At 44.7% G+C, this 25,358-nt stretch overlaps 1 protein-coding gene across 1 annotated transcript in view; it reads left to right on the top strand.

The window, feature by feature from the left end:
* HYDIN (HYDIN axonemal central pair apparatus protein) overlaps positions 1 to 25,358 on the top strand; it is a 142,595-nt gene that overhangs the window by 75,312 nt on the left and 41,925 nt on the right. Inside the window, exons 37-47 of the mRNA XM_083454603.1 lie at positions 211 to 361; positions 1,640 to 1,834; positions 2,971 to 3,141; positions 3,855 to 4,031; positions 5,255 to 5,478; positions 10,320 to 10,457; positions 19,995 to 20,178; positions 20,944 to 21,085; positions 22,069 to 22,243; positions 22,971 to 23,612; positions 24,161 to 24,376. Of these exons, the coding sequence (XP_083310729.1) occupies positions 211 to 361; positions 1,640 to 1,834; positions 2,971 to 3,141; positions 3,855 to 4,031; positions 5,255 to 5,478; positions 10,320 to 10,457; positions 19,995 to 20,178; positions 20,944 to 21,085; positions 22,069 to 22,243; positions 22,971 to 23,612; positions 24,161 to 24,376 (2,415 nt within the window). The remainder of the gene's footprint in view (positions 1 to 210; positions 362 to 1,639; positions 1,835 to 2,970; positions 3,142 to 3,854; positions 4,032 to 5,254; positions 5,479 to 10,319; positions 10,458 to 19,994; positions 20,179 to 20,943; positions 21,086 to 22,068; positions 22,244 to 22,970; positions 23,613 to 24,160; positions 24,377 to 25,358) is intronic.

Below are 25,358 nucleotides of genomic sequence, written 5' to 3'. Positions count from 1 at the left end.
CTGTGCATACTCTGCTAATCACACTGTTCAAAGTGTGGTACAGTGTCAACAACAGATGGTGGGCTCAAGTCTAACAGGTTATGGGCAAACTGACTTCTACAAGTCAAACACTGCAGCAATTCAGGGTCATTCATACTGGCCTTAATGGAGCACTGGCCAGACTCCACATGAGATAGTTCTTTGTATCCTTATATATCTGCTTGGTTTTAGATTCTGCGGATGTTGAAGGGCTATGACACCCATAACATGCTTCTGTTGCCTCCTCGCATCCCTGGGGAGAAGCTGCCTTTTGAAGTCCTGGAATATTATGAGGAGCAGAAGAAGTTTCAAGGTGACCAGGAGACAGTTAATCAGGAAAATGGTGAGCTGAGGAGACTGGGCTTTTTGGAGAGTCCAGCTGCATGGGGTGGCTATTTTTGGACATCAGAGAGGGTGTAAGGGGACTGACTAATTCCAGCTACCTGCTGTGCTCATTTCTAGATTTTGCATCTACTCCTGGAATGAAAAGGTGGGATAATGCCTTGCTAGTCATTCTCACGGTAGACCCATTGAGGTTAATGGACATGACTAATTTAGGTTCATTAATTTCAGTGGGTGAAGAATCGTAGAGTTGGAAGGGACCATGAGAGTCACCTAGTGTAACCTCCTGCAACGCAGGAATCTTTTGGCCAATGTGTACTCTGAGTAGGAATTAGTTGGATACAACCATGTGCCTGCAACTTTCGTTATTTACTGTGACAAAAGAGATCTGCAAGTATTACTCAAACTATCCAGGAGCATTGCCTAAAGCGGGAACCCAAAGTGATGTCAGGTCTGACACACTGCTTCCATATCATCTGACTACACCTATTCCAGTATTAAAGGAGGCCCTACCTGATTCACAACTGCCTTCCCCCTGCAGCCCCAAAATTCTGGGGCTGCATACACACCATTCATTTAAAGCACATTTGAAACACATGGGTTCCCCAAAGAATCCTGGGAATAGTAGTTTACAAACTACAGTCCCCAGGATTATTGAATTGGGGGCGGGGCATGTTCCTTAAAGATTTGCAGCCCAAGGGTATGGTCTAAGTGCCAGGCCAGGGGAATCCCTTCTCCCACCTTGGCACATCTGGATGCTTCCCATTGACAGGACTTCTGACTTGCTTCCCCACACAGACTTGGCTGCTGTGACTGAATTCCCTCTCCTTTTACCAACACCCCCGCCCAGTGCTAATCCCTACATCACCACACCTTCACAGGATGGACTACATAGAGCATGAACTGGGTGGGTGGTATAAATCATTATCCCTTCATTCCAAAGCCATGGTGTCTTTCAAAAGCAGCCTCTGCCCATTTTATTTTACAATTGGCTAAGGTGAGCCATACATAAATGCAGTTATTTGTCCAGGCAACACAATCTGAAGGCTAGAAGCTAGTCTTCTGTGTTTTTGAGCCTATTTCCAAGAGCTGATTGGTGCTAGTGGCAAAAACATCTGGAAGGTGCCAAGTTGGCAAAGGTTGGTCTATAGAGAATGGCATGTCCTTCACTGGTTTGCTTTGGTTAAGACCGAGTTTGGGGAACTTCTGAAAGTGCCGCCAGTACATTACTTGATGTCTCTTGTATGCACTGTGACATCTGCTCTCCTTTCCTCTTTAGTGGAAGATGAAGAAAATGCTTTACTTTCTGATCATGGGATGAAGCTCCTCCCTTCCAGTGCTGGGCAAACAACATCCACGGCGGCCTCTGCTCATCCTTCTCTTTCCCTTAATGAGGATACCAGAACTTTCAGGGTGGAATCGAAATTTGATCAGGAGGAAGAAGAGGAAGAGGAGGGGACAGACAGAGGACAAGGTGAGTGAGAGCTTCTGGTTTGCTGGGACAGTGAAAAGAGCATGTCATCATCACCACTGAAAAAAGAAAATGTATGTGATGTAATGGGGAAAGCTTTAGACATCCACATAGTGACATTTTGCTGCCACCTCATGGTGAAAATCTATAAGGAACTAGATCAGGAGAAAGCTTACACCAAGAACAAACTTAGTTGGTCTCTAAAGTGCTACTGGACATTTAAATTTTTTTATATATATTTCGACTGCATCAGACCAACACGACTACCTACCTGACTCTAGATCAGGAGAGTTTAGGTTCCACATGTGTTGGAATTGTGGACCAGTGCATGTTTTCCAAATCTCGAAAATACCTGGCTTGACAAAATCCTTTTGACCCATAATTGTGTTGCATGCCATCTCCCGCAAACTTTGTTCTCCAGCATGAAGCAACTGCAGAAGTTGTAGTGGAAATACATTATCTTGACTTTTCCCATTGGACAAAGGCTTAAGTCCTGTCCACCCATTGCTTGTGCACAGGCCCTCACTATGTTGACAGAGGAATGAGGCTTCACTCTTGGCTTGTCTCCCCTGATATTGCTGATCTTTTTTGCATATTATGTGCAGGGGTCTGTGGTGAAATTCCAATGCACAGTGTTTGATCAGTGCACATGACAGCATTGGTAAGAAGTCACATAAAGGGTGTTGAGGCTGGAGGGACAGAGCGAGCAATAGAAAGAAGAGAGCTACAAGTACATTAATAATGTGATAAATTAAAACAAAAACATTTCTTGCCCTGCCTGACAGGATCAGTATAAATTGTTCAAAATAAGCTCATTCAAACAGATTACAGGTTCTGGAGTTAATTTATTTATTTTTAATCCCAGAGCAAATGTATAGATATATACTGTCTGTTGCAGTAAAGGATTAAAAAAGCCATGGACACCCCTGCCATCCGCAGCAGCAAAGATGAGAGAGTGGCATTCCTTACTGGGCTTAAGGACTTCTCCCATTAGGCCAACCCTCTGTTCCTCCTTGAAAATAAAAGGGTCTGTGCAATTTCTGAAGATGTACTATTTGTACCTGACATCTTTCCTTTCTGAAGCCCTTTGAAGGATAAGGTCTTTGAGCAAGCTGTCTATAGCCCTGATTCCTTTTCAGGAGGGAGTCAGCAAAGTGTGATCAAGAATAAGGAAGCTGTTGGAGAGCTAGACAACAACCCTGTCTCAAAAGCCATTGCGCGTCACCTTGGCATTGATATATCTCCAGAAGGACGGGCTGCCAGGAACCGCAGGGGCATTGCCATCATCATCCATGGTGCTCCCCTTACAGGTACAGAGACCGCCTCGGAGAGCAGGGCTACATCTGTGGTGACAGTATACTCTCAGATGGCATCTGAGTACCACCATATGCTCTGAGATCTCACTGACATCCTCTGTTTTTTGCAGCTCTCTTCTGAATATTTTTTAGTTTGTGAACAACTTTTTGGGGGGCTGAAGGACTCAAGGCATTTTCTTGTCAAGGCTGATGCTAACTGTGGGCTAAGCTAGAGGTGTGCTTAATGCAGAGCAGGCAGAGTGACCTGCCTTGCTCTTCCTTGATGAATGGCGGGTGCCAGGGAGAGGGGATTTGCCCTGGGAAGGCAACCATGTTCCTGTTTTACGAGAGTCTGTTGAGAATTCCCCTTAGAACTCTCCCCAGACCCCACCCATCCATCACTGCTGGCCCTTCTGATTCACTCTCCCCCCCCCCCCATGTTTTTGTCTTACTGGACTATGTCCTTGAATTATTGCTTCTCTGGAAGAGAGGGGTAAGTGAGAGAGTATGTAGAAACTGGCTTACTGTTCACATTCATTGTTCCACCCACTTTTGCTTCCGGCCCTACCCCCCACTGCCATGTGGCCCTCAGAAAGTTGTCCAGAAGAGCATGTGGCCCTTAGACTGAAAAAGCCCCTCCATCCCAGATATAAAGGGATGTCAATAAATTATGGATGGTGAAAGTGTGTGTGTGTGTTTAGCAATACCTTTGTCTCTGATTCCTCTAGGAAAGTCTAGTGCGGCCATCACCCTTGCCAAACACTACAGTGCTGCTTGCTTATCCATTGATTCTGTGGTCTTGGAAGCCATCTCTGATGGGAACACTTCAGCAGGGCTTCGTGCTCGTGAACTCTGCATCCGAGCCGCCATTGAACTGGCACAACGTGAAAATGAAGAGGGACCGGGTAAGTGGGGATGGGGGGGTTGTGGGAGTCTTCAACATCATGGCAAGTACCCATCTGGCCTTTGCCTGTCCTCCCCATAGTCCATCCTCAGTGAACATTTACTCTCTTCTCAGGACCAGCTTAACTCTCACTCCAGTACGGTATATCCAGTGGTGGGGTAGTAGTTAGAGCATTGGAATAGGACTTGGGAAACACTTAAATCCCCACTTAGCCTCAGCTCACTGAGTGATGACCTTGGGCCAGTCATGGTCTCTCAGCCTAACCTACCTCACAGGATTGTTGTGGTAATTAAATGAGATGGGGAAGAACCACGTATGCCATCTTGAATTCTTTGGAGGAAAAGATGGGATAGAAATGTAACAATTAAATAGCAAATACTCTCCCATAGGGAAACTACTTGAAGGTATGTCTTGCCTAGCGACAAATAACATTAAGGTTTTCCTAATGTTATCATGAAGGCTGTGGAGGCCTGAGCTGACCCAACAGTGACCTCAGTGTGAATGTTCTGCAACCCTACATCTGAGAGGGTCTCTAGCAGCTCAGTCAGGGAGGCTGTTGTGAGCTGCACTAACTACATGCCCAGCCTGACCTTTTGGCCCAAAACTAGATAAGGTACCCCTGCCCGTACGGGCCAGTCTTGACAGACTCTAGGGTTGTGCGCTCATCTCACTCTAGAGGCCAGGAGCCAGCGCTGTCCGCAGACACTTCCGGGTCACGTGGCCAGCGTGACAAGCTGCATCTGGCGAGCCAGAGCCGCACACGGAAACGCCGTTTACCTTCCCGCTAGTAAGCGGTCCCTATTTATCTACTTGCACCCGGGGGTGCTTTCGAACTGCTAGGTTGGCAGGCGCTGGGACCGAGCGACGGGAGCGCACCCCGCCGCAGGGATTCGAACCGCCAACCTTTCGATCAGCAAGTCCTAGGCGCTGAGGCTTTTACCCACAGCGCCACCCGCGTCCCTAAAAACTAGATACAGGCCCTCAAAACCTGGCTCTGGGTAAAGAGGCCTAGTGGAAGAGAGCACAGTGCTCCTGCCCTTTGCTTATGCTGACACTGCAATGGGTAGCCAGGCAGACATAGTTGGCAGAGGCTAACCTTTCCCAATTCACCCACTGAGATCTCATCACTATGCCTTGCCAAGTTTGGATGCTGAAGTAGTGTTCACTTCTCTGACTTGTAAAACATCAAGGAACTATTTGCGTCTGTCTGTCTTTCCCATCAAGGAACTGAAGGGCAGCTCACCCTGCCTCTGAATAACAGGCTCAGTACAGAGGCTTTGGGTAAGCACACCTCAGAAGGCAGCCATAGTTCAGAGTCCAAAACAGGACCCCTCTCAGCTGTCTCTAGAGGCTATAGGGGAAGCACGGCGACGGCAAAGGGCAAGTCTGAAGGTCACACATCACAAAAGCAGCAGCAGCATCAACAATCTGATCAACCTGGATCCCAGGTGAGAGAACTGAGGAAGAGCAATGACCCAGTGGTAGAGCATATGCTTGGCATGCAGAAGGTCAAAGGTTCAATCCTTGACATTCCTAGGATGAAATGGGAAACTTTGTTTAAAACCCTGGAGAGCCTCTGTCAGTCAGTGTAGCCAGGCCTCCACCAACCTGGTGCCCTCCAGGTGTTGGACTACAACTCCCATCAACCCACCAGGTTGGTGTAAACCATACTGAGCAAGATAGACCAATGGTCCAACTCACTGTAAGGCAGCTTCTTAAGATTTGCCAAAAACTCCTGCCACCCTCTTGCCCCTTCCTGAGGGAAATAGTATGGGGTCCCAATGCTGAGGCCTAGTGCCCCTTGTAATGCCATTCTGTAAATACTTCTGATACACCCACCTTTCTCTCAGGTGGGTCTCCCAATGGTCACCCATCCAGGAATTGATTAGTTTGTATTTGCTTTGCTTCAAGAATGCTGCAGCAACATCAGGTCCTCTCAAACCATTCCGTGGATTCCTTTTCTTATGCTGTTGAGGTGCTTGGGCCCCTGCAGTCATACTTTTTAGTGCAGATTCACAATGCTTTGTGCTCATGATGCTGTCGAGTTGGTCACACATGATCCCACTTGCAATACTGCTTGTGCCTTCAAAAGTTCTGGGGCAGTTACACTGCTTCATTTCCAATCAGTTCACACCCTGTAACTTCCTGCTGAAATTCCCCCCAAAATTATAGCACTAATGTTCTGGCTTATATTTGTCCTGGTTTTATTGCACTGCAACTCCTCCAGCCAGCAATTACATGGTAGCATTGTAGAACAACTAATAAAGCATAGAATCATAGAATCATAGAGTTGGAAGAGACCACAAGGGTCATCGAGTCCAACCCCCTGCCAAGCAGGAAACACCATCAGAGCACTCCTGACATATGGTTGTCAAGCCTCTGCTTAAAGACCTCCAAAGAAGGAGACTCCACCACACTCCTTGGCAGCAAATTCCACTGTCGAACAGCTCTTACTGTCAGGAAGTTCTTCCTAATGTTTAGGTGGAATCTTCTTTCTTGTAGTTTGGATCCATTGCTCCGTGTCCGCTTCTCTGGAGCAGCAGAAAACAACCTTTCTCCCTCCTCTATGTGACATCCTTTTATATATTTGAACATGGCTATCATATCACCCCTTAACCTCCTCTTCTCCAGGCTAAACATGCCCAGCTCCCTTAGCCGATCCTCATAAGGCATTGTTTCCAGGCCTTTGACCATTTTGGTTGCCCTCCTCTGTACACGTTCTAGTTTGTCAGTGTCCTTCTTGAACTGTGGTGCCCAGAACTGGACACAGTACTCCAGGTGAGGTCTGACCAGAGCAGAATACAGTGGCACTATAACTTCCCTTGATCTAGATGCTATACTCCTATTGATGCAGCCCAGAATTGCATTGGCTTTTTTAGCTGCCGCGTCACACTGTTGGCTCATGTTAAGTTTGTGGTCAACCAAGACTCCTAGATCCTTTTCACATGTACTGCTCTCAAGCCAGGTGTCACCCATCTTGTATTTGTGCCTCTCATTTTTTTTGCCCAAGTGCAATACTTTACATTTCTCCCTGTTAAAATTCATCTTGTTTGTTTTGGCCCAGTTCTCTAATCTGTCAAGGTCGTTTTGAAGTGTGATCCTGTCTTCTGGGGTGTTAGCCACCCCTCCCAGTTTGGTGTCATCTGCAAATTTGATCAGGATGCCCTTGAGTCCATCATCCAAGTCGTTGATAAAGATGTTGAATAAGACCGGGCCCAAGACAGAACCCTGTGGCACCCCACTAGTCACTCTTCTCCAGGATGAAGAGGAACCATTGATGAGCACCCTTTGGGTCCGGTCAGTCAGCCAGTTACAAATCCACTGAGTGGTAGCATAGTCAAGACCGCATTTTACCAGCTTCTTTACAAGAATATCATGGAGCACCTTGTCAAATGCCTTGCTGAAATCAAGGTAGACTACATCCACTGCGTTCCCTTCATCTACCAGGCTTGTAATTCTGTCAAAAAATGAGATCAGGTTAGTCTGACATGACTTATTTTTCAGAAATCCATGCTGACTATTGGTGATCACAGCATTCCTTTCTAGGTGCTCACAGATTGTTTGCTTAATGATCTGCTCCAGAATCTTCCCTGGTATTGATGTTAGACTGACTGGGCGGTAATTATTTGGGTCCTCTCTTTTCCCTTTTTTGAAAATAGGGACAACATTTGCCCTCCTCCAGTCTGCCGGGACTTCGCCTGTTCTCCAGGAATTCTCAAAGATGACTGCCAGTGGTTCTGAGATCACATCTGCCAGTTCTTTTAATACTCTTGGATGCAGTTCATCTGGCCCTGGAGACTTGAATACATCTAAACTAGCCAAGTATTCTTGTACTATCTCCTTAGTTATTCTGGGCTGTGTTTCCTCTGCTGAATCATTTGCTCCAAATTCTTCAGGTCGGGCATTGTTTTCTTTATCGGAGAAGACTGAGGCAAAGAAGGCATTGAGGAGTTCAGCCCTTTCTGTGTCCCCTGTTTGCATTTCACCATCTTCTCCTCTGAGTGACCCCACTGTTTCTTTGTTCTTCCTTTTGCTACGAACATACCCATAGAAGCCTTTTTTGTTGCTTTTAACCTCTCTAGCAAGCCTGAGTTCATTCTGTGCTTTAGCTTTTCTGACTTTGTGTCTACACGTGCTGGCTATTTGTTTGAATTCCTCTTTGGTGATTTCCCCCCTTTTCCATTTTTTGTACACATCCTTTTTTAATCTTAACTCAGTTAAAAGTTCTTTAGATAGCCACCCTGGCTTCTTTAGGCACCTTCCATGTTTCCGTCTCATTGGTATTGCCTGAAGTTGTGCTTTTACTATCTCCCTCTTAACAAACTCCCAGCCATCATGAACTCCCTTTCCTTTTAGTATTACTGTCCATGGGATCTCACCCAGCACTTCCCTAAGTTTTATGAAGTCGGCTTTCTTAAAGTCAAGAAATTGAGTCCTAGTATGCTTGGCTGCTCCTTTCCGTTGTATAGTAAACTTCAGAAGAGCATGATCACTTGCGCCTAATGATCCTTCCACTTCTACCCCATTAACCAGGTCATCGACATTGGTTAGGACCAGATCTAAAATGGCTGTTCCTCTTGTTGCTTCTCCCACTTTCTGGACAATGAAGTTGTCTGCAAGGCCAGTGAGGAATCTGTTTGACCTTATGCTCTTGGCTGAGTTTGACATCCAACAAATATCTGGGTAATTGAAGTCCCCCATTACTACTATCTCCCTTCCTTTTGCATGCTTGGCCATCTGTTCCAGGAAGGCATCATCTATGTCCTCCGTTTGGCTTGGGGATCTATAGTAAACTCCCACAATGAGGTCACTATTATTCTTCTCTCCCTTAATTTTGACCCAAATGCTCTCACTTTGGCTTTGAGGTTCTAAATCTTGGATCTCTTCACAGGTATACACATCCCTGACATATAACGCCACTCCTCCTCCTTTCTTGTCTGGTCTGTTTCTCTGAAATAGATTGTATCCCTCCATTTTTACATTCCAATCGTGGGACTTATCCCACCAGGTTTCAGTGATGCCTATTATGTCATATTTAGTTTGCTGTACCAAGAGCTCAAGTTCATCTTGTTTATTTCCCATGCTTTGTGCATTAGTGTACAGACATTGAAGTCCATTAGTCATTCCCCCGTGTCTCTTATTTAAGGATTTTTTCCTCCTACCACTAGGTCTGCTTGCTGTTTGCTCCATTTGGTCTATGACATTTGGATGATCATCTTCATCAATTAATAGACTCCTACCTTCAGGAGCACCGTCTCCCTCCCCCACATTAGTCAGTTTAAAGCCCTCCTGATGAGGTTTCTTAGTTTTTTGGCAAAAACATTCCTCCCAACCGTTGTGAGGTGCAGCCCATCGCTTGCCAGAAGTCCATCCTCAAGAAACTGCAGTCCGTGATCTAAGAATCCAAACCGTTCCTGTTTACACCATTTGCGAAGCCAGCTGTTTACTTCCACTATTTTCCTCTCTCTCCCTGGGCCACGTCGTTCAACTGGGAGGACAGATGAGATGAATAAACCCATTGCTGATACACTATTACTGTGTCAGGAATGTCTTGCAGAATACCCTCAAAGCAATACACTACCTGTCTAGAGTGGCCTTTGCTTAAACATTCCTGTTTTCATGCCTTGAGGGCAGTTCTTACCAGGCTCTCTTGCTGGCCTTGCCATGGAGCCACTGGAAAAAAAATAGGTGCTGATGCAGCTGCCCTTGGGAAGAGGAGCCACTTGTGGCTGGTCCACTTGTCTTGACACTTGGTTGGAACTGCCCCTCTGCCCTTTGATAACCAGGTGCTGAAGCTTGGAGAGAGCAATGCATACATCAGGCCTCTGAAACTCCTTCCTTGGAAAGACATCCTGCTGGTTTTAAAGTTAAACGGTGCCATTTGCATTTAAAGTTTCCCTTAGTCCCTTAGAATTTGGCATCTGACCCCACTCTGTTCCTGCTCTCACAGAGGGCAGCCCAGATGGCCAAGGGCAAGAGACACATCTTAATGGGAGGAACAAAAAGACCTCAGCTTTGAGAGACTGGCCCAAAGAGCCATATTTTGTGGAGAGGTCAATTTTCAAAGTGTGTGTATTTATTAGTTTGTATATGTGTTTCTCTTTCTGCCTCTCCCCTGCCTCAGACTCCCATCCCTTGTCTTCTTGGCAATTGACCATGCTTTAGTCCATCTCCCTAAGCTGGGGGGGAAAGTGGTGACCCAGGGGTGGCTGAGTTGAAGGGAGAAGCAGGTGCCTTCTAGCTCAACAAGTTTCTCGTAGGAACTTTCTGCCTTATCCCCAATTTACAGATTCCGTCCAGCCCTATTCCCAGTGCTCCGATCCAGCGGCGCCTTAGCCTCTGTGGCAGTGTGGCAGGAGATTATGGCCTGTTGAGCTGTGTGCTTCCAGAGGAGCTATTGGTGGAGATTCTTTCAGAGAGGATGCAGGTAACAGCAGCAAAGGGAGACACTAGCCATGCAGCCTGGGGGTCTCACAGTGGTTCCATCTGGAATCCTGGGCCTGGGCCTGCAAAATGTCTGCCTGCCAGGTCAGGAGCATTCTGTCCCTTCCTGCATAAAGGACCATGGCAGAGTTGCAGATGGCTTTCTAGGGTCCCTTTTTCTGGTGTGATTCCAGTGGAGAGCCAGTGTGGCCCAGAGTCCTGTGCACTTGGCTATCAAATACCCATTGCCAAATCACAATTCCTGGCCAATCACAATAAAGAAATGGAGGGACCATGAGCACCTGTCAATCTCAGTTTTCCAGTCTCTAAAATGAGAGTACTAATGACACATTTATTGCAGACAATTTTATCACTACTATCGTATTATCAATTCTTGTTCCATCATTCTATTTAGTGCTTTATGAAATATTGTAAACTAAAAAAGTCAGGTTTTTGTCACAAGGAGTTTATAGATCAAATGTTGGCAGTTGTGAAGACTGCCACGGGAATGGGGAGAGCAAAGAATTGAAGAGATGAGTGTGAGCAGGTAAAGTTACCTGCACTTAGGCTCTCTTGTAGCTGGCAAACAAGAATTAGGGTTTCCTACAGTGCTAAGGATGGAGAACAGTGCCAAAGATGGAGAAGCTCTATACAGTCAGCAAAAACAAGACCTGGAGCTGACTGTGGCTCAGATCATCAGCTTCTTATAGCAAAATTCAAGCTTAAACTGAAGAAAGTAGGAAAAACCACTGGGCCGGTAAGATACAATCTAAACCAAATCCCTTATGAATACACAGTGGAAGTTAGGAACAGGTTTAAGGATTTAGAATTGCTGGACAGAGGACTTCCGGAGGCGGCGCGAAACCGTGATGGCGGACCTCTTCGAGCTCTGAAGAGGGGCACCGCAGAAAAGGGTTGTTTCGCTACGGCGCAGCGGCAACCCATCAAGAAAAACCACGGACAGAGAGAGTCCGTGGCCGTGGGACTCGGCGGGCACCTGGAGCGACCCCAAATTCGCGGAAGGGACCCCGTAAGGGGCTCCGGAGTGAAGGAGGGGGAGCGGTGCTGTGAGTTCATCGCTCTTTCTGCGGAGGCGAAGCCGCGCGGCTGTCACGGATGAGCGCTGACCTTTCTTCCAAAAAATACTACTCTGAAACAGCAAACCCGTGAGTAAGGACTTAAGATTTGTTACAATAACTTGAAGAAATTTGGCTGAAACCGGGAGACGAGAAAGAGGAAGTCCGTCTTCCGGCACTGCTTATAAGATCAAAGCAGACTGTTTAAAGAGCGGAAAGCGCTGTGAACAGGGAAGCTTTAAGGCTTTAAAGTGGGACTTTCGTGCACACTTGAAATTCTATTCTTAAAGGAAGAAAAAATACAGTTTAAATTGGACTTGGAGCGGTCCCCCATGGGGCGAGGGAAGACTCTAACCCCAAATCTTCGGGTGGCCGGGTGAAGTTGCTTGACTGCGGAACTGTTACAAACTTCCAGATACTTTTGTGACTGAAGTGCAACTTTTGGGCTTACTTAGTTTGAGTGGATACAATTGCAGGCACCTTGTTGGAACATTGTTAAACGTTTTAAAGTGCTCTGCAGGACTTTTTTCTTAGTGTTTTGGAACTAACTTGCTTTTAAAATTGTTTTTGAAAACGGAAACTTTAATGGCGGAAAAGTTACCTTCTTCTTACTAACTTTTGGTGGCACTCCCCCTAGAGGACATTGGATAACAAAGGCCTGGGAAAAGTTTTTTTGCTTACTTTCTTTCTCCAGACTGTTTATAAATTTGGACTTGTCTTTCCCATGGGATTACAACATCTGACCTTGAACATTGACTGATGAGTGGTACAGGAAAGACAAGAGCAGCCAAAGCTAAGGAAGCTAAGGAAAAAGAAAAAGCAAAAAAGCAGGCACAGCTTTTGCAAACAACTTTAACTCAGGGACGTAGACTATCAGTGCCTGCTGTGCTTGCAACACAAAAAGTAGAAAGTGAAAAGCCTGAAAAATCTGAAGAGGAAGATATGGCATCAGGAGGAGCAGAGGCAGCACTGAAACAAGTTTTGGAACAATTGTCAACATTAAATCAAAAAATTGATAACCAATCAACAAAAATTGACCAAGCTACATCCTCGATCCAGAAATTGACAGATCAGGTTTCCCAACACACCCAAGCAATTGAAAAATTGCAAGGAGCAACGGAAGAGAACCGTAAATTGGCAGGGGAAGCCGTTGAAATTGCAACATCAGCTAAAAAAGAGGTTGAGGAAGTTAAAGCAGAAGTCAAGCCTCTGCATAAACAGATAGGGGACCAACAAACCTATCTCTCTTTGGTGGAACTGAAAAACCGGGAGACTAATCTTAGGCTTAGGGCGGTCCCAGAAATCGAACAAGAAGATTTGATTGGATTTTTGACAACAGAATTTTCAAAGTTCTGGGGCTTAAAAGAAGAAAGTGATTTTAAAATAGTATCGGCTTTTCGACTGGGAAGATTGGTAAGAAAAGATAGATCTAGAGACTGTCTAATAGCTTTGAGATCAAGAGAGGAGAGAGACAAAATATTAGGCCTACACTTCAAAAACTCAATTGAGATACAAGAGAAAAGGGTGGAAATCTACCGAGATATTCCTAAACAGCTATTGGATCTGAGAGCCACCTATTCAGAATTGGCTAAGTTGTTGAGACTTAACTCAATCCCTTATAGGTGGGAGTTCCCACAAGGACTATCATTTACTTACAAACAGAAGAAGGTTAAAATAAGATTACCAGAGGATCTACAAAAGTTCCAGCACGACCACGGAGAAGATCTCCAAAAAGAAGCAGCAGCCCTTTGGCCTATACTTAAACCAGGACCCACTCTGCCAGCAGGCGGAGGGACGCCTAAACCCTCGGAGTTAGAGGAAAAAGAAGATACACCGCTCTAGGTGTAACAGAATAGTTCAGGATGTCTCTGCAGCTACTCAGTTGGAATATAAATGGCGGAAATTCCCCGGAGAAAAGAAGGAAACTGTTTCATATATTGAAGAAAGAACAATTGGATATTATTTGTTTACAAGAAACCCATGTGACCAGGCTCCACAGGAAAGTTTTGGTCAACAAAAGACTAGGCCAAGAGTTTATTTCCTCAGACAAGGTAAAGAAAAGAGGAGTGGTGATTTATGCTAAGGAGAGCCTGATACCTAAATTTTTATTCAAAGATGAATATGGAAGAATTCTGGCAATTGAAATCCAGACCCAAGGAGAAAAAATATTGATACTAGGAATTTATGCTCCAAACGACGGGAAATCAGAATTTTTCAAGAAGCTGCATGAGACGCTGCTGGACTATCTGGACTATGCTAACATCATAATGATGGGAGACATGAATGGAGTGGTGTCTACACATATGGATAAGTCTTATAACCAAAATCTAACATCAGACGGCAGACTGCCTAAAACTTTTTTTGAAATGACTGACAATCTGGATTTGATTGATATATGGAGGACAAAGAACCCCCTAGGTAAAGAAGGAACTTTCTTCTCTGAGGCCCACCTGTCCTGGTCAAGGATCGACCAAATCTGGACCTCCAGGGGGCTGGCACCCAAGACTAAAAAGGTGGAAATCTGCCCAAAAACATGCTCCGACCACAACGCTCTGAAATTAGATCTCAGACTTACTCAAACCGGTTCCTTCAGATGGAGAATGAATGACACTCTTTTAAGAGATCAAGAGATTGTGAAAAAGGCCCAAAAAACATTAAAGGACTATTTTGAGATAAATTTGAATACTACAGTAGAAAAAAGAACGATCTGGGACGCAAGCAAAGCTGTCATGAGGGGGTTTCTGATACAACAGAATACAATTAAGAAGAAGTTCTGGAATGGAAAGAAAGATAAAATACTGGAGAAAATACATCAAGGAGAGAAAAAATTGAGAACTAAACCAAAGTCAAAGGATCTGTTGAGAGAAATTAAATTCCATCAAGCAGAATATTCAAAATTGATTAATCAGGAGATTGAATGGAAAATAAAACAGATGAAGCAAAGATCCTTTGAATCAGCAAATAAATGTGGAAAGCTGCTAGCTTGGCAGCTGAAAAAAAGACAAAAGTTGAATACAGTTACAAATCTAGAGATTGAAGGAAGAACGGTGCAGAAACCAGAGGAAATTAGGAAGTGCTTCCACAGATATTTTAAAGAACTTTATGTACAGGGGCCTCAGAAAGAATCAGAGATAGATCATTTTTTAAAGACAAATGGACTATCAAAAATAACTCAAGATAAAAGATCAATCTTGAACTCTACAATAACCACCCAGGAAATTGAAAGTGCCATTCAGAACATGCAACTAGGCAAATCTCCAGGCCCGGATGGGCTTACCTCCAAATACTACAAGACTTTGAAAGACTATTTAACACAACCCTTGTTGGAGGTATGCAACCAGATCATGGATGGGAAGAGGGCACCAGAAACGTGGAAAGAAGCGTTCATCACATTGATACCTAAGATAGAATCTGAAAAGACTCAACTCAAGAACTACCGCCCCATCTCACTCCTGAATGTGGATTACAAAATATTTGCAGACATTTTGGCAAGTAGACTTAAAAAAGTTTTAATTGAAGTAATTCACAAAGACCAAGCAGGCTTTCTCCCTGGTAGACATTTATATGAGAATACCAGAAACATCATCGATATTTTGGAACTTTTACAAACTAACAGGAACACAAGGGCGGTGTTAATTTTTGTTGATGCGGAGAAAGCATTTGACAATATATCTTGGATGTTCATGAAGAAAAACTTGGAAGGGATGGGAGTGGGGCGGGGGTTTGAAAATGGGTTACGAGCAATTTATTCAGAGCAAAAGGCCAAATTAATAGTGAACAATGTGGTGACGGAGGAGTTCAAAATTGAAAAAGGGACACGACAAGGGTGCCCTCTATCCCCTCTTTTATTCATTTCAGTCCTGGAGGTGCTATTGAACATGATAAGGGAGGACCGGCTGGTACAAGGGATAGAGGTCGGAGTGAAACAATATAAACTTAAAGCTTTTGCAGATGACCTAGTTTTGACATTGCAGGAGCCAGAATCCAGTACAAAAAGAGTTCTTGAACTTATATCTGAGTTTGGTCAGGTGGCGGGGTTTAAGTTGAACAAACAAAAAACCAAGGTTTTGACCAAGAATTTGACACTTACAGAAACAGAGGGGTTTCAGAGAGAAACAGAATTAAATGTGGTAAAGAAAGTGAAATACCTAGGGATCTATTTGTCTTCCAAAAATTTGAATTTATTTAAGGACAATTATGAAAAATGCTGGTTGGAAGTAAAGAAGGATTTAGAAATTTGGTCAAGATTGAAACTTTCCTTGTTGGGAAGGATTGCAGCAATTAAAATGAATGTATTGCCGAAAATGTTATTCTTGTTTCAAACCCTACAGATCGTGGACAGAGAGGAATGTTTTGGAAAATGGCAGAAGGATATATCTAAGTTTGTCTGGCAGGGCAAAAAGCCCCGAATAAAGTATAAAATATTAACTGATTCAAAAGAAAGAGGGGGGTTTGCCCTGCCGGATTTGAGGTTGTACTATGAAGCTGCAGCCTTCTGCTGGCTGAAAGATTGGTTTTTGCTAGAAAACACCGACGTCCTAGATCTGGAAGGTTTTGATAATGCATTTGGTTGGCATGCATATCTATGGTATGACAAGGTTAAAGTTCACAAATTGTTTAAAAGCCATATTGTCAGAAAAGCGATTTTTGCAGTCTGGATGAAATATAAAGACTTATTAGAGAGTAAAACACCGAGGTGGCTATCACCGGTGGAGGCCAAAGCTCGAAAAAGACCCAATATGGAGGCCTATTGGCCGAAATATTGGGAATTAATTGAAAAAATTGGAGACGGTTGGAAGTTGCAGAGCCAGGACAAATTAAAAAACAAGGTGCGAGATTGGTTACATTATGCTCAAATTCAAGAGGTTTTTAAAATGGATAAAAAGGTTGGTTTCCAGGAGGGGAAATCGAAACTAGAGACAGAATTGTTAGAACCAAAGACCAAGATTTTATCTAGAATGTATAACTTGCTGCTTATGTGGAACACACAGGATGAGACAGTTAAATCTGCTATGATAAAATGGGCACAGGATGTTGGACATAATATTATGTTTGAAGACTGGGAAAGGTTATGGAACACCGGAATGAAATTCACGGCATCTAGTGCCTTGAAGGAAAACATTATGAAAATGATATACCGGTGGTACATGACCCCAGTCAGGCTAGCCAAGATGCATCACCTGTCTGACAACAAATGTTGGAAGTGTAAGGAAGCAGAGGGGACTTTCTTCCATCTCTGGTGGACCTGCCCAAAAGTGAAGGCCTTCTGGGAAATGATTTATAATGAATTGAAAAAGGTATTTAGGTATACCTTTCCTAAGAAACCAGAGGCCTTCCTGTTGGGCATGGTGGACCAGAAAATGTCAAAGAAAGATAGAACTTTGTTTATGTACGCTAGCACAGCAGCAAGAATACTCATTGCAAAGAGTTGGAAGACACAAGATTTGCCCACGCTGGAGGACTGGCAGACGCAGTTGATGGACTACATGGAGATAGCTGAACTGACCGGCAGAATCCGAGATTTGGATAAAGAAACAATTGAGGAGGACTGGGGAAAATTTAAAGATTATCTGAAAAAATATTATAAGCTGTATGAATCCTAAGAAAGTGCATGATTAGGAAACGTTAAGCTTCTGCGAATATGATTAAGTAAATGGTAAAATTAGTGACAAAAGAGAAAAGGAGACAATTTAAATTGAATATGTTATGTTTATTTTAAAGGTATTGAAATTGAGATATAATATATTGTATTTGGATACATAACATTCGAAAGTTACAACAAGGTATGAAATAAGGTAACAAAATGCTGACATTGTTAATGCAAAGAACGCAGAATCGGAAGGGGTGGGGAAGTCCAAGTTTTATTTTGTTTTTGTTGTTAAAAAAGAGAAAATTTGTTTCTTGTAACTACTTTATTTGTTTATAAACCTATAAAATTATGGAAAGAAACGCAATAAAAAAATTTATAAAAAATAAAAAAAAAATAGAATTGCTGGACAGAGTGCCTGAAGAACTATGGATGGAGGCTCGAAACATTATACAGGAGGCAGCAACGAAAACCATCCCAATGAAAAGGAAATGCAAGAAAGCAAAGTGGCTGTCCAATGAGGCCTTACAAATAGCGGAGGAGAGAAGGCAAGCAAAATGCGAGGGAGATAGAGAAAGATACAGGAAATTGAATGCAGAATTCCAAAAAATAGCAAGGAGAGACAAGAAGGCCTTCTTAAATGAGCAATGCAAAGAAATAGAGGAAAACAACAGAATGGGAAGAACCAGAGATCTGTTCAAGAAAATTGGAGATATGAAAGGAACATTTCGTTCAAAGATTACCATAATAAAGGACAAAAGTGGTAAAGACCTAACAGAAGCAGAAGACATCAAGAAGAGGTGGCAAGAATACACAGAGGAACTATACCAGAAAGATATGGATGTCTCGTACACCCCAGGTAGTGTGGTTGCTGACCTTGAGCCAGACATCCTGGAGAGTCAAATGGGCCTTAGAAAGCATTGCAAATAACAAGGCCAGTGGAAGTGATGGTATTCCAGCTGAACTATTTAAAATTTTAAAAGATGATGCTGTTAAGGTGCTACACTCAATATGCCAGCAAGTTTGGAAAACTCAGCAGTGGCCAGAAGATTGGAGAAGGTCAGTCTACATCCCAATCCCAAAGAAGGGCAGTGCTAAAGAATGCTCCAACTACCGCACAATTGCACTCACTTCACACGCTAGCAAGGTTATGCTTAAAATTCTTCAAGGAAGGCTCAAGCAGTATGTGGACCGAGAACTCCCAGAAGTGCAAGCTGGATTTAGAAGAGGCAGGGGAACCAGAGACCAAATTGCAAACATGCGCTGGATTATGGAGAAAGCTAGAGAGTTCCAGAAAGACATCTACTTCTGCTTCATTGACTATGCAAAAGCCTTTGACTGTGTCGATCACAGCAAACTATGGCAAGTTCTTAAAGAAATGGGAGTGCCTGATCACCTCATCTGTCTCCTGAGAAATCTCTATGTGGGACAAGAAGCTACAGTTAGAACTGGATATGGAACAACTGATTGGTTCAAAATTGGGAAAGGAGTACGACAAGGCTGTATTTTGTCTCCCTGCTTATTTAACTTATATGCAGAATTCATCATGCGAAAGGCTGGGCTGGATGAATCCCTAGCCGGAATTAAGATTGCTGGAAGAAATATCAACAACCTCAGATATGCAGATGACACAACCTTGATGGCAGAAAGTGAGGAGGAATTAAAAAACCTTTTATTGAGGGTGAAAGAGGAGAGCACAAAATATGGTCTGAAGCTCAACATCAAAAAAACGAAGATCATGGCCACTGGTCCCATCACCTCCTGGCAAATAGAAGGGGAGGAAATGGAGGCAGTGAGAGATTTTACTTTCTTGGGCTCCATGATCACTGCAGATGGTGACAGCAGCCACGAAATTAAGAGACGCCTGCTTCTTGGGAGGAAAGCAATGGCAAACCTAGATAGCATTTTAAAAAGTAGAGACATCACCTTGCCAACAAAGGTCCGTATAGTAAAAGCTATGGTTTTCCCAGTAGTGATGTATGGAAGTGAGAGCTGGACCATAAAGAAGGCTGATCGCCGAAGAATTGACGCTTTTGAATTATGGTGCTGGAGGAGACTCTTGAGAGTCCCATGGACTGCAAGAAGATCAAACGCATCCATTCTTAAGGAAATCAGCCCTGAGTGCTCACTGGAAGGACAGATCGTGAAGCTGAAGCTCCAATACTTTGGCCACCTCATGAGAAGAGAAGACTCCCTGGAAAAGACCCTGATGTTGGGAAAGATGGAGGGCACAAGGAGAAGAGGACGACAGAGGACGAGATGGTTAGACAGTGTTCTCGAAGCTACAAAGATGAATCTGACCAAACTGCGGGTGGCAGTGGAAGACAGGAGTGCCTGGCGTGCTCTGGTCCATGGGGTCACGAAGAGTCGGACACGACTGAACGACTAAACAACAACAACAACAACAGTGCTAAGGACTATGGATCACTTCTACTTTGAATGAGCTCCAAAAATGTGGAGCAGTAGCTATAATCTAGATCCAGTGGACTAGGAGGATTCCCATTCAAATGTCATTTGCAAAGATGGTTGTGAAACAGTCCCTGCCCACACAGGCTTACAATCTAAGAAACACAACACACAAGGAAAAATGGATAGAGTGAGAAGAGGGGAAAAGCAAACTCAGGCATCACTTCTTAAATATTAGTTCTCAGCATGACCAGCTGTCATGTGAACAGTTCAGGGGCCGGAGGTGCCTTATGGAGCTGGGGTTTTTGGCAAAGCTGATGGGATGAGCCTCCTGCTTCCCATCTCTCTCATGCAGGCAGCCTATCAGCAGAGTGACTGCTGCCAGGTGACTCCTGCTGCAACAGGATCTGTGCCTGGCAGTGGCCAAAGCCTTGCCTGAGCCTAACGGGGATGTGCTTTCATTTTCCAACAGCTGAGCGACTGCTATCGTGGCATGGTGTTTGATGGGCTGGATACCTTGTTTGCCCGCAGCATGGCATCGGCGCTTACCTGTCTACTCAAAGCTATCAACAACAGGCGCCACATCTATTTTGTAAACCTGTTCCAGGACTTTGTTGCTATGAAAGCCAGAGAGAAGGCCAAGCAAGAGCAGGAAGGTAAGGAGGAGGAGGAGGAGGAGGAGGAGTTGGGAAGGTGGTGGCCCTTTGCTTAGCTCAGCTGTTCCTCTTTGCTTTGCTTCCAGTTGCTGAGAATCAGGGATGGGGGGAGAAATTCACTTTTGTATATTTGGTTTACAGGCTTTCCATATATTAGGAAAAATCTTCACTTGCCCCGGTTTTCAACAATTTGGGTTTGTTCCCACAAAAAGGTGGTTTCCTTTAAAAACTCAAAAATCTTGGGGTCTTGCTCAACAACTATGTGGGTGCTAGGAAATTAACTTTGTGGAATATGGCAACCCCAAGCGTGCATAAAAATGCAAATATAAGGGAACGTTGCTTTACAGAAATGTGTTTTAGGCAAAACTGCATACAAACTTACGTATATTAGGAAAAATTAGCAGTCAAACATTGATGAATTTTCATGAGGATTTGTTTTTTATTTTTATTTTTTAAAAATGCAAACTCATTTGGAAATGTGGAAAACAAACTGAAGAGTGGAAAGATGAGAAATGGAAATGGAGAGATTCCCCCCTCCCTACTGTATATAGAACCCAATCATTCTCTCCCAGGATTTTAGCTTAATGCTACTACTCAGTTTGATTTGCAACTCCCCTGTTTTGCTGTCCCCACCCCCTGATATTTGCTCTGCAATAAATTTAATGGGTTGGGGGAATGGGTGGCATGAGATATTGCCACTTGCCTTGGATGTGGCTCTCCTGGTAAGTTTCTGGTGTCTTTCTTTCTCCTTTGTCTGCTTGGAAGAACGGGAGCAGCAGGAGGCCATTGCAAGAGAGAAGGTTCGTCTTCAGGAGATGGATGAAGAGGAGTATGATGCCCTCACCGAAGAACAAAAAGTCCAGTTTGATCATGAACTGTTGCTGGCCCTGCGTGAGAGAAAAAAGAGGTCAGAGCAGGCCTGGGAATATGTCCCTCAAAGAGCGGGGAGGACATTGTCACTGTGGGCAGTGATTGTAGAGTTATCCTTAGGAATGGATGTAGTTCGCTGGTCATTTCCATTATAATATTTGCTGCTATTCATCCTCTCATTGTGGCTTCTTTCCCCAGGCTTGATCCCTGAACTGTGAGAAGCACATGCCCCAAAGGGTGTTTAAGCGTGTAAACAGGGGGAGATGAGGGCAAATAAGCATACTTTGAAAGGTTCAAGAAGGAGACCCTAAATGCTGAGCCAACATTCAGACAGCCCAACACACTGCAACCAGAATGTGGTGATGGCACCAAATCCCTGTAGTTCCAGTTTCTGGAACTAAGAGTTCAGATTCCACCTCATCCTCCATATCAGAGCCCTGTTGACTCCAGGCTCCAAAATACGCTTCAAAGGGCCAAAATGACTCTGACCTGCCAAAGGTTGGCTGGCCCATGGTGCACCTGATGACATAATGAACTGCTCAAACAGCCTGCCTATATAGTCTTCCTAGCTGAAGAAGGACCTCTCTCTCTCTCTCTCTCTCTCTCTCTCTCACACACACACACACACACATGCTTTGTACTTCTTACTGATAGCTGAGGAGGGAGTGGGTGAAGAGGGCAAGAGGTTTCACATGGACATTCTTGCTCGTGGTTGGGGCATCCTAAATTGCTGGTCATCCTGGAAGCCATACTTCTCCCCGTGCCTAGTTACCTGGGTTGCATTTGCCTGGCATCGGAGCCTCCCAACTGCAGCCACCTGCTGCCTTTTTAGCCAGAAGCAGGGGTGGGAAAGCCTCTGGGCCCTTTTGAGTACTCTGAGATGGGGTTTGGTGGCTGAAGAGGCTGAGCTGATTCATACTTGATCGGGGGGGGGGGGAGAAAAGCTTGATTTGGGAGAGTTTTTCAGGCACCTGGGAAATGAATTAAGTTCCTGAGTTTCCTGTGTGCCATGCATTGAAGGGAGCAGGAGAAGCTGGCTCGGGAGCTGGAGGAGAAGAAGCACCAGCAGGAACTGGAGCGCCTGCGGGAGGAGGAGGAGATGAAGAGGAAGAGCAAGCGCTACAAGAGGGAGGCAGCAGTGGCCAAGGAGAAAGAGGAGGCTGCAGCAAAGAAGGCCCAGCAAGGAGGCAAGCAAGTAAGTCCCAAGCAGCCCTTGAACCCAGTGGTTCCCCCAATGTGTGGTACTTGCCCCTCCCCCCAGGGGACAGTGGGATTACCTAGAGGCAAGGGGGTGGCAGGGCAGTACTGGAGGTATAAACGACTATCAGATTTTGAAAACCTGGTCTCACTGGACCAAGTTAATCAGTTTTGTTGAAGTAGTTAAACCAAATTTCATTTAAATTTGAAAAAATGTGCAGTATATTGTTACTATTCTGAATTGTATTGTGTTTTTTTGTTCCTTAGTGTGTCATGCAAACTGCTATTCTGAATAATGCTTTTTATAGGCTAGGGTAGGGGGCACTGGGAATGAGTTTACGGAACCAAGGAGGTAGGAGCCCCAAAAAGTTTGGGAAGCACTAATCTAGGGGCATGTGGCTGATGGAGAAAAGAGATAAGATTCCTATGGCTAAGTGATGCATCAGCTCATGCCAGGGCACTTATCTCCACTTGGCAGCATCAGGCAGTTTGAGTGGCTTTGTTTCCTGAAGCTTTTGTACTAGTGACCAGGTTGTGGGGAAGTGGCCTGCATTTTCTAGGAATAAGCCAAGTCCTAGGTGGCTCTCAACATCATCATCATCGTGCTGTTGGGACACTTGGATCCTTTAGAATGCTCGAAAAGGTGGCTATCTGGCCTCCTTGCTGCAAGGCTGAAGCTACGTACTTGACAGGCTCTCCTTTTTTCCTTGGTTCTGCTCTTCCAGAACGCCCCAGTGCCTGCTTTGAAATCTGACGGGAGGCTGAATGAAGGGATCGAGCGGAAAGCATCCGCCAAGGAGCGCCCAGAGTTTAACGTCAATGACAAAGATGAGAAGAAGAGGAAAAGTAAGGCGGGCCCACAGAATGGTCAGCCAGGAGCTGCCCCACCCGTAGCCCAGGAAGATGAGGAAGCCGAGAAGGAAATGATGAGCGAGAGTGAGAAGAACTTGGCTCTGAGGTTCAAGCTCTATGATGCCAACCAGAAAGACATAGTCCAGATCCTGACCTTCTGGGACAGAGTTCAGTTGGTGCAGCTGCTGCCACCCGGCTCTGAAGAGAAGCAGGAGGAAGCAGAAGACCAGCGGCAAGCACCCTCGGGCCGCAAGGGCAGGAAGGACAGGGAGAGAGAGCGCCAGGAGAGACTGGAGAAGGAGAGAGCAGAGAAGGAGCGCCTGGAGAAAGAGAGAGTGGAGAGAGAGCGCCTAGAGAGGCTCAAAGCGATGGAGGACAACAGGGCTGGAGGGCAGGAGGGAGAAGGGGGAGAACCAGATGTGGGGATCCCATGCTTGGAGTTCCAGGTGCTCAGTTCTGAGGACTCCAGTGGCAAGAGGATCCTGGAGAGTGGCAAGCTGCCAGATATCGTCCAGGTGGGGACCCTCAGTGATTTTCACAGAATGTGGGCTAGCCTCCACACACCAGAGAAATGGGGATGATTCTAGTGGAAAGGAACCTCTCCAATATTAGCAAGAATGTAGAAATTTAGCTTGAGGGAGCCTTACAGATGTGATGGAATCCTGAAGACATCAGTTTTCATTTAGAGAATAAGCATGATTTTAGCTCTCATATAATATTGGTTTAATTGTTTATGCACAGCACAGGCAGGTCTTCAGGCAGGCAATGGCAGTTTGAGACAGGCAAATGGCTCATAGTCTCAAGAAATGAATGGCCAACAGATCCAGACATCCTTTCATGCCATCCTTCAACAGCTATGGTGCTGTGGGCAGCTGGTCTTTTAAATCCCCATTCTATGTGTGGGAAGGATGCAGTTCCACCTAGATGCCTCTAGTCCCCCGTGGCCACTACTAGGAAGAACAATATGCCCACTGGTATAAAGAAAGAGGCAGGTCATTTCATTTGCATTTTACAATAGCAGCATTGCAATACGGCCTTAATATAGCCTTCTCTCTTGCTGTAGATCTTGAATGGCTTGGGACTGGGTCCTTCTGGGCCACCCATTCCTCCCACTGCCTGTTTCTCTGTGATCCCATATCCGGAGAAGCGGGCAGCACCAGTTCCTGGAGAAGCTCTCAAGCATTTCACCTTCCTCTTACCTGAAGATCCGAGTCTGGAGGAGGACAAGAAGGAGGCTGAGAGTAACTTGGAGACTCCAGTGAATCTTCCTACAGTAAAGGTAGAGGGCCTCTTTGCTCCTTCATGGGGAAAACAGAACCTGAGAAGGGGAAAGTCTGCCAATAAAGTTGCACAATAAGGAGGATTGACAAACGCCATCGTGATCAGGGAAGCTGGGTTTGTTGCCTGGGAGGCAAAACTAAAAAAATGAACTCCTTCTCTATCCAGTCAGGTCTTTGGGTTCCTCTATACGTATGCTTGTTTTCTGCTTGACCCATGCTTTCTAGCCTTTACCCCACCGCTTTCCCCCAGAAAACCTGCTCTTCAGTGCTGAATCAGAGCAAATGTCAATCCACAGAAAACCTGATTGCTGTTTGTTCCAACTGAGCACTAAATCATGGGTTTTCCTGGGGGAAAGCGGTGGGGCAAACGGAAGTATGCGTGAGCCCTCTGTTACATACACTGACCAGGTTAGCATGCTGACTAAATCAGAGGTAAGGCTGCCTTAATTGCCAGGCGTGTGAAACACATCACATTGAATGGAAAGGAGCACCCCCAACTGTCGTTGACCAAGGGAGAGATGCCAGCATTTGGGGAAGACAAAGATGCTCTTGATCCGGAATGAGACTTAAGAAAGCAAAAATCTTTTCACTCATAAAAAATACTAAGATTTTAAACTAGACAACAGTTCTAACTACTAGACTTCAGTTGCAATTGCATACTCGCTTACCTGAAAGTAAATAATACGGAACTCAGTGGGCTTGCTTCAGAGTAGATATATTCAGGATTGTACTGTAAATAGTGTAGTGGGAACTGAATCTCTGCAGACTAAACAAGATTTATAACTGGTAAAAATGTAGCAGTTGGTTTACGTAATAGGTTTTGTGGTCTAATAATTACTGATCTTTTATGATCCATGATCAATAATTGTTAAGATTGAGTAACCTAATGTTAAATAAGGTTCTACTAAATTTCTTTCTTTCTTTCTTTCTTTCTTTCTTTCTTTCTTTCTTTCTTTTTGATAATGGAGTAGCCATTTTTGT

Source organism: Podarcis tiliguerta (genome assembly GCF_965153285.1).
Source record: "Podarcis tiliguerta genome assembly, chromosome: 8".
NCBI classification, from domain to species: domain Eukaryota; kingdom Metazoa; phylum Chordata; class Lepidosauria; order Squamata; family Lacertidae; genus Podarcis; species Podarcis tiliguerta.
Note: the sequence above shows the minus strand (reverse complement) of the source record. Positions and strands in the feature narration are given on the sequence as shown.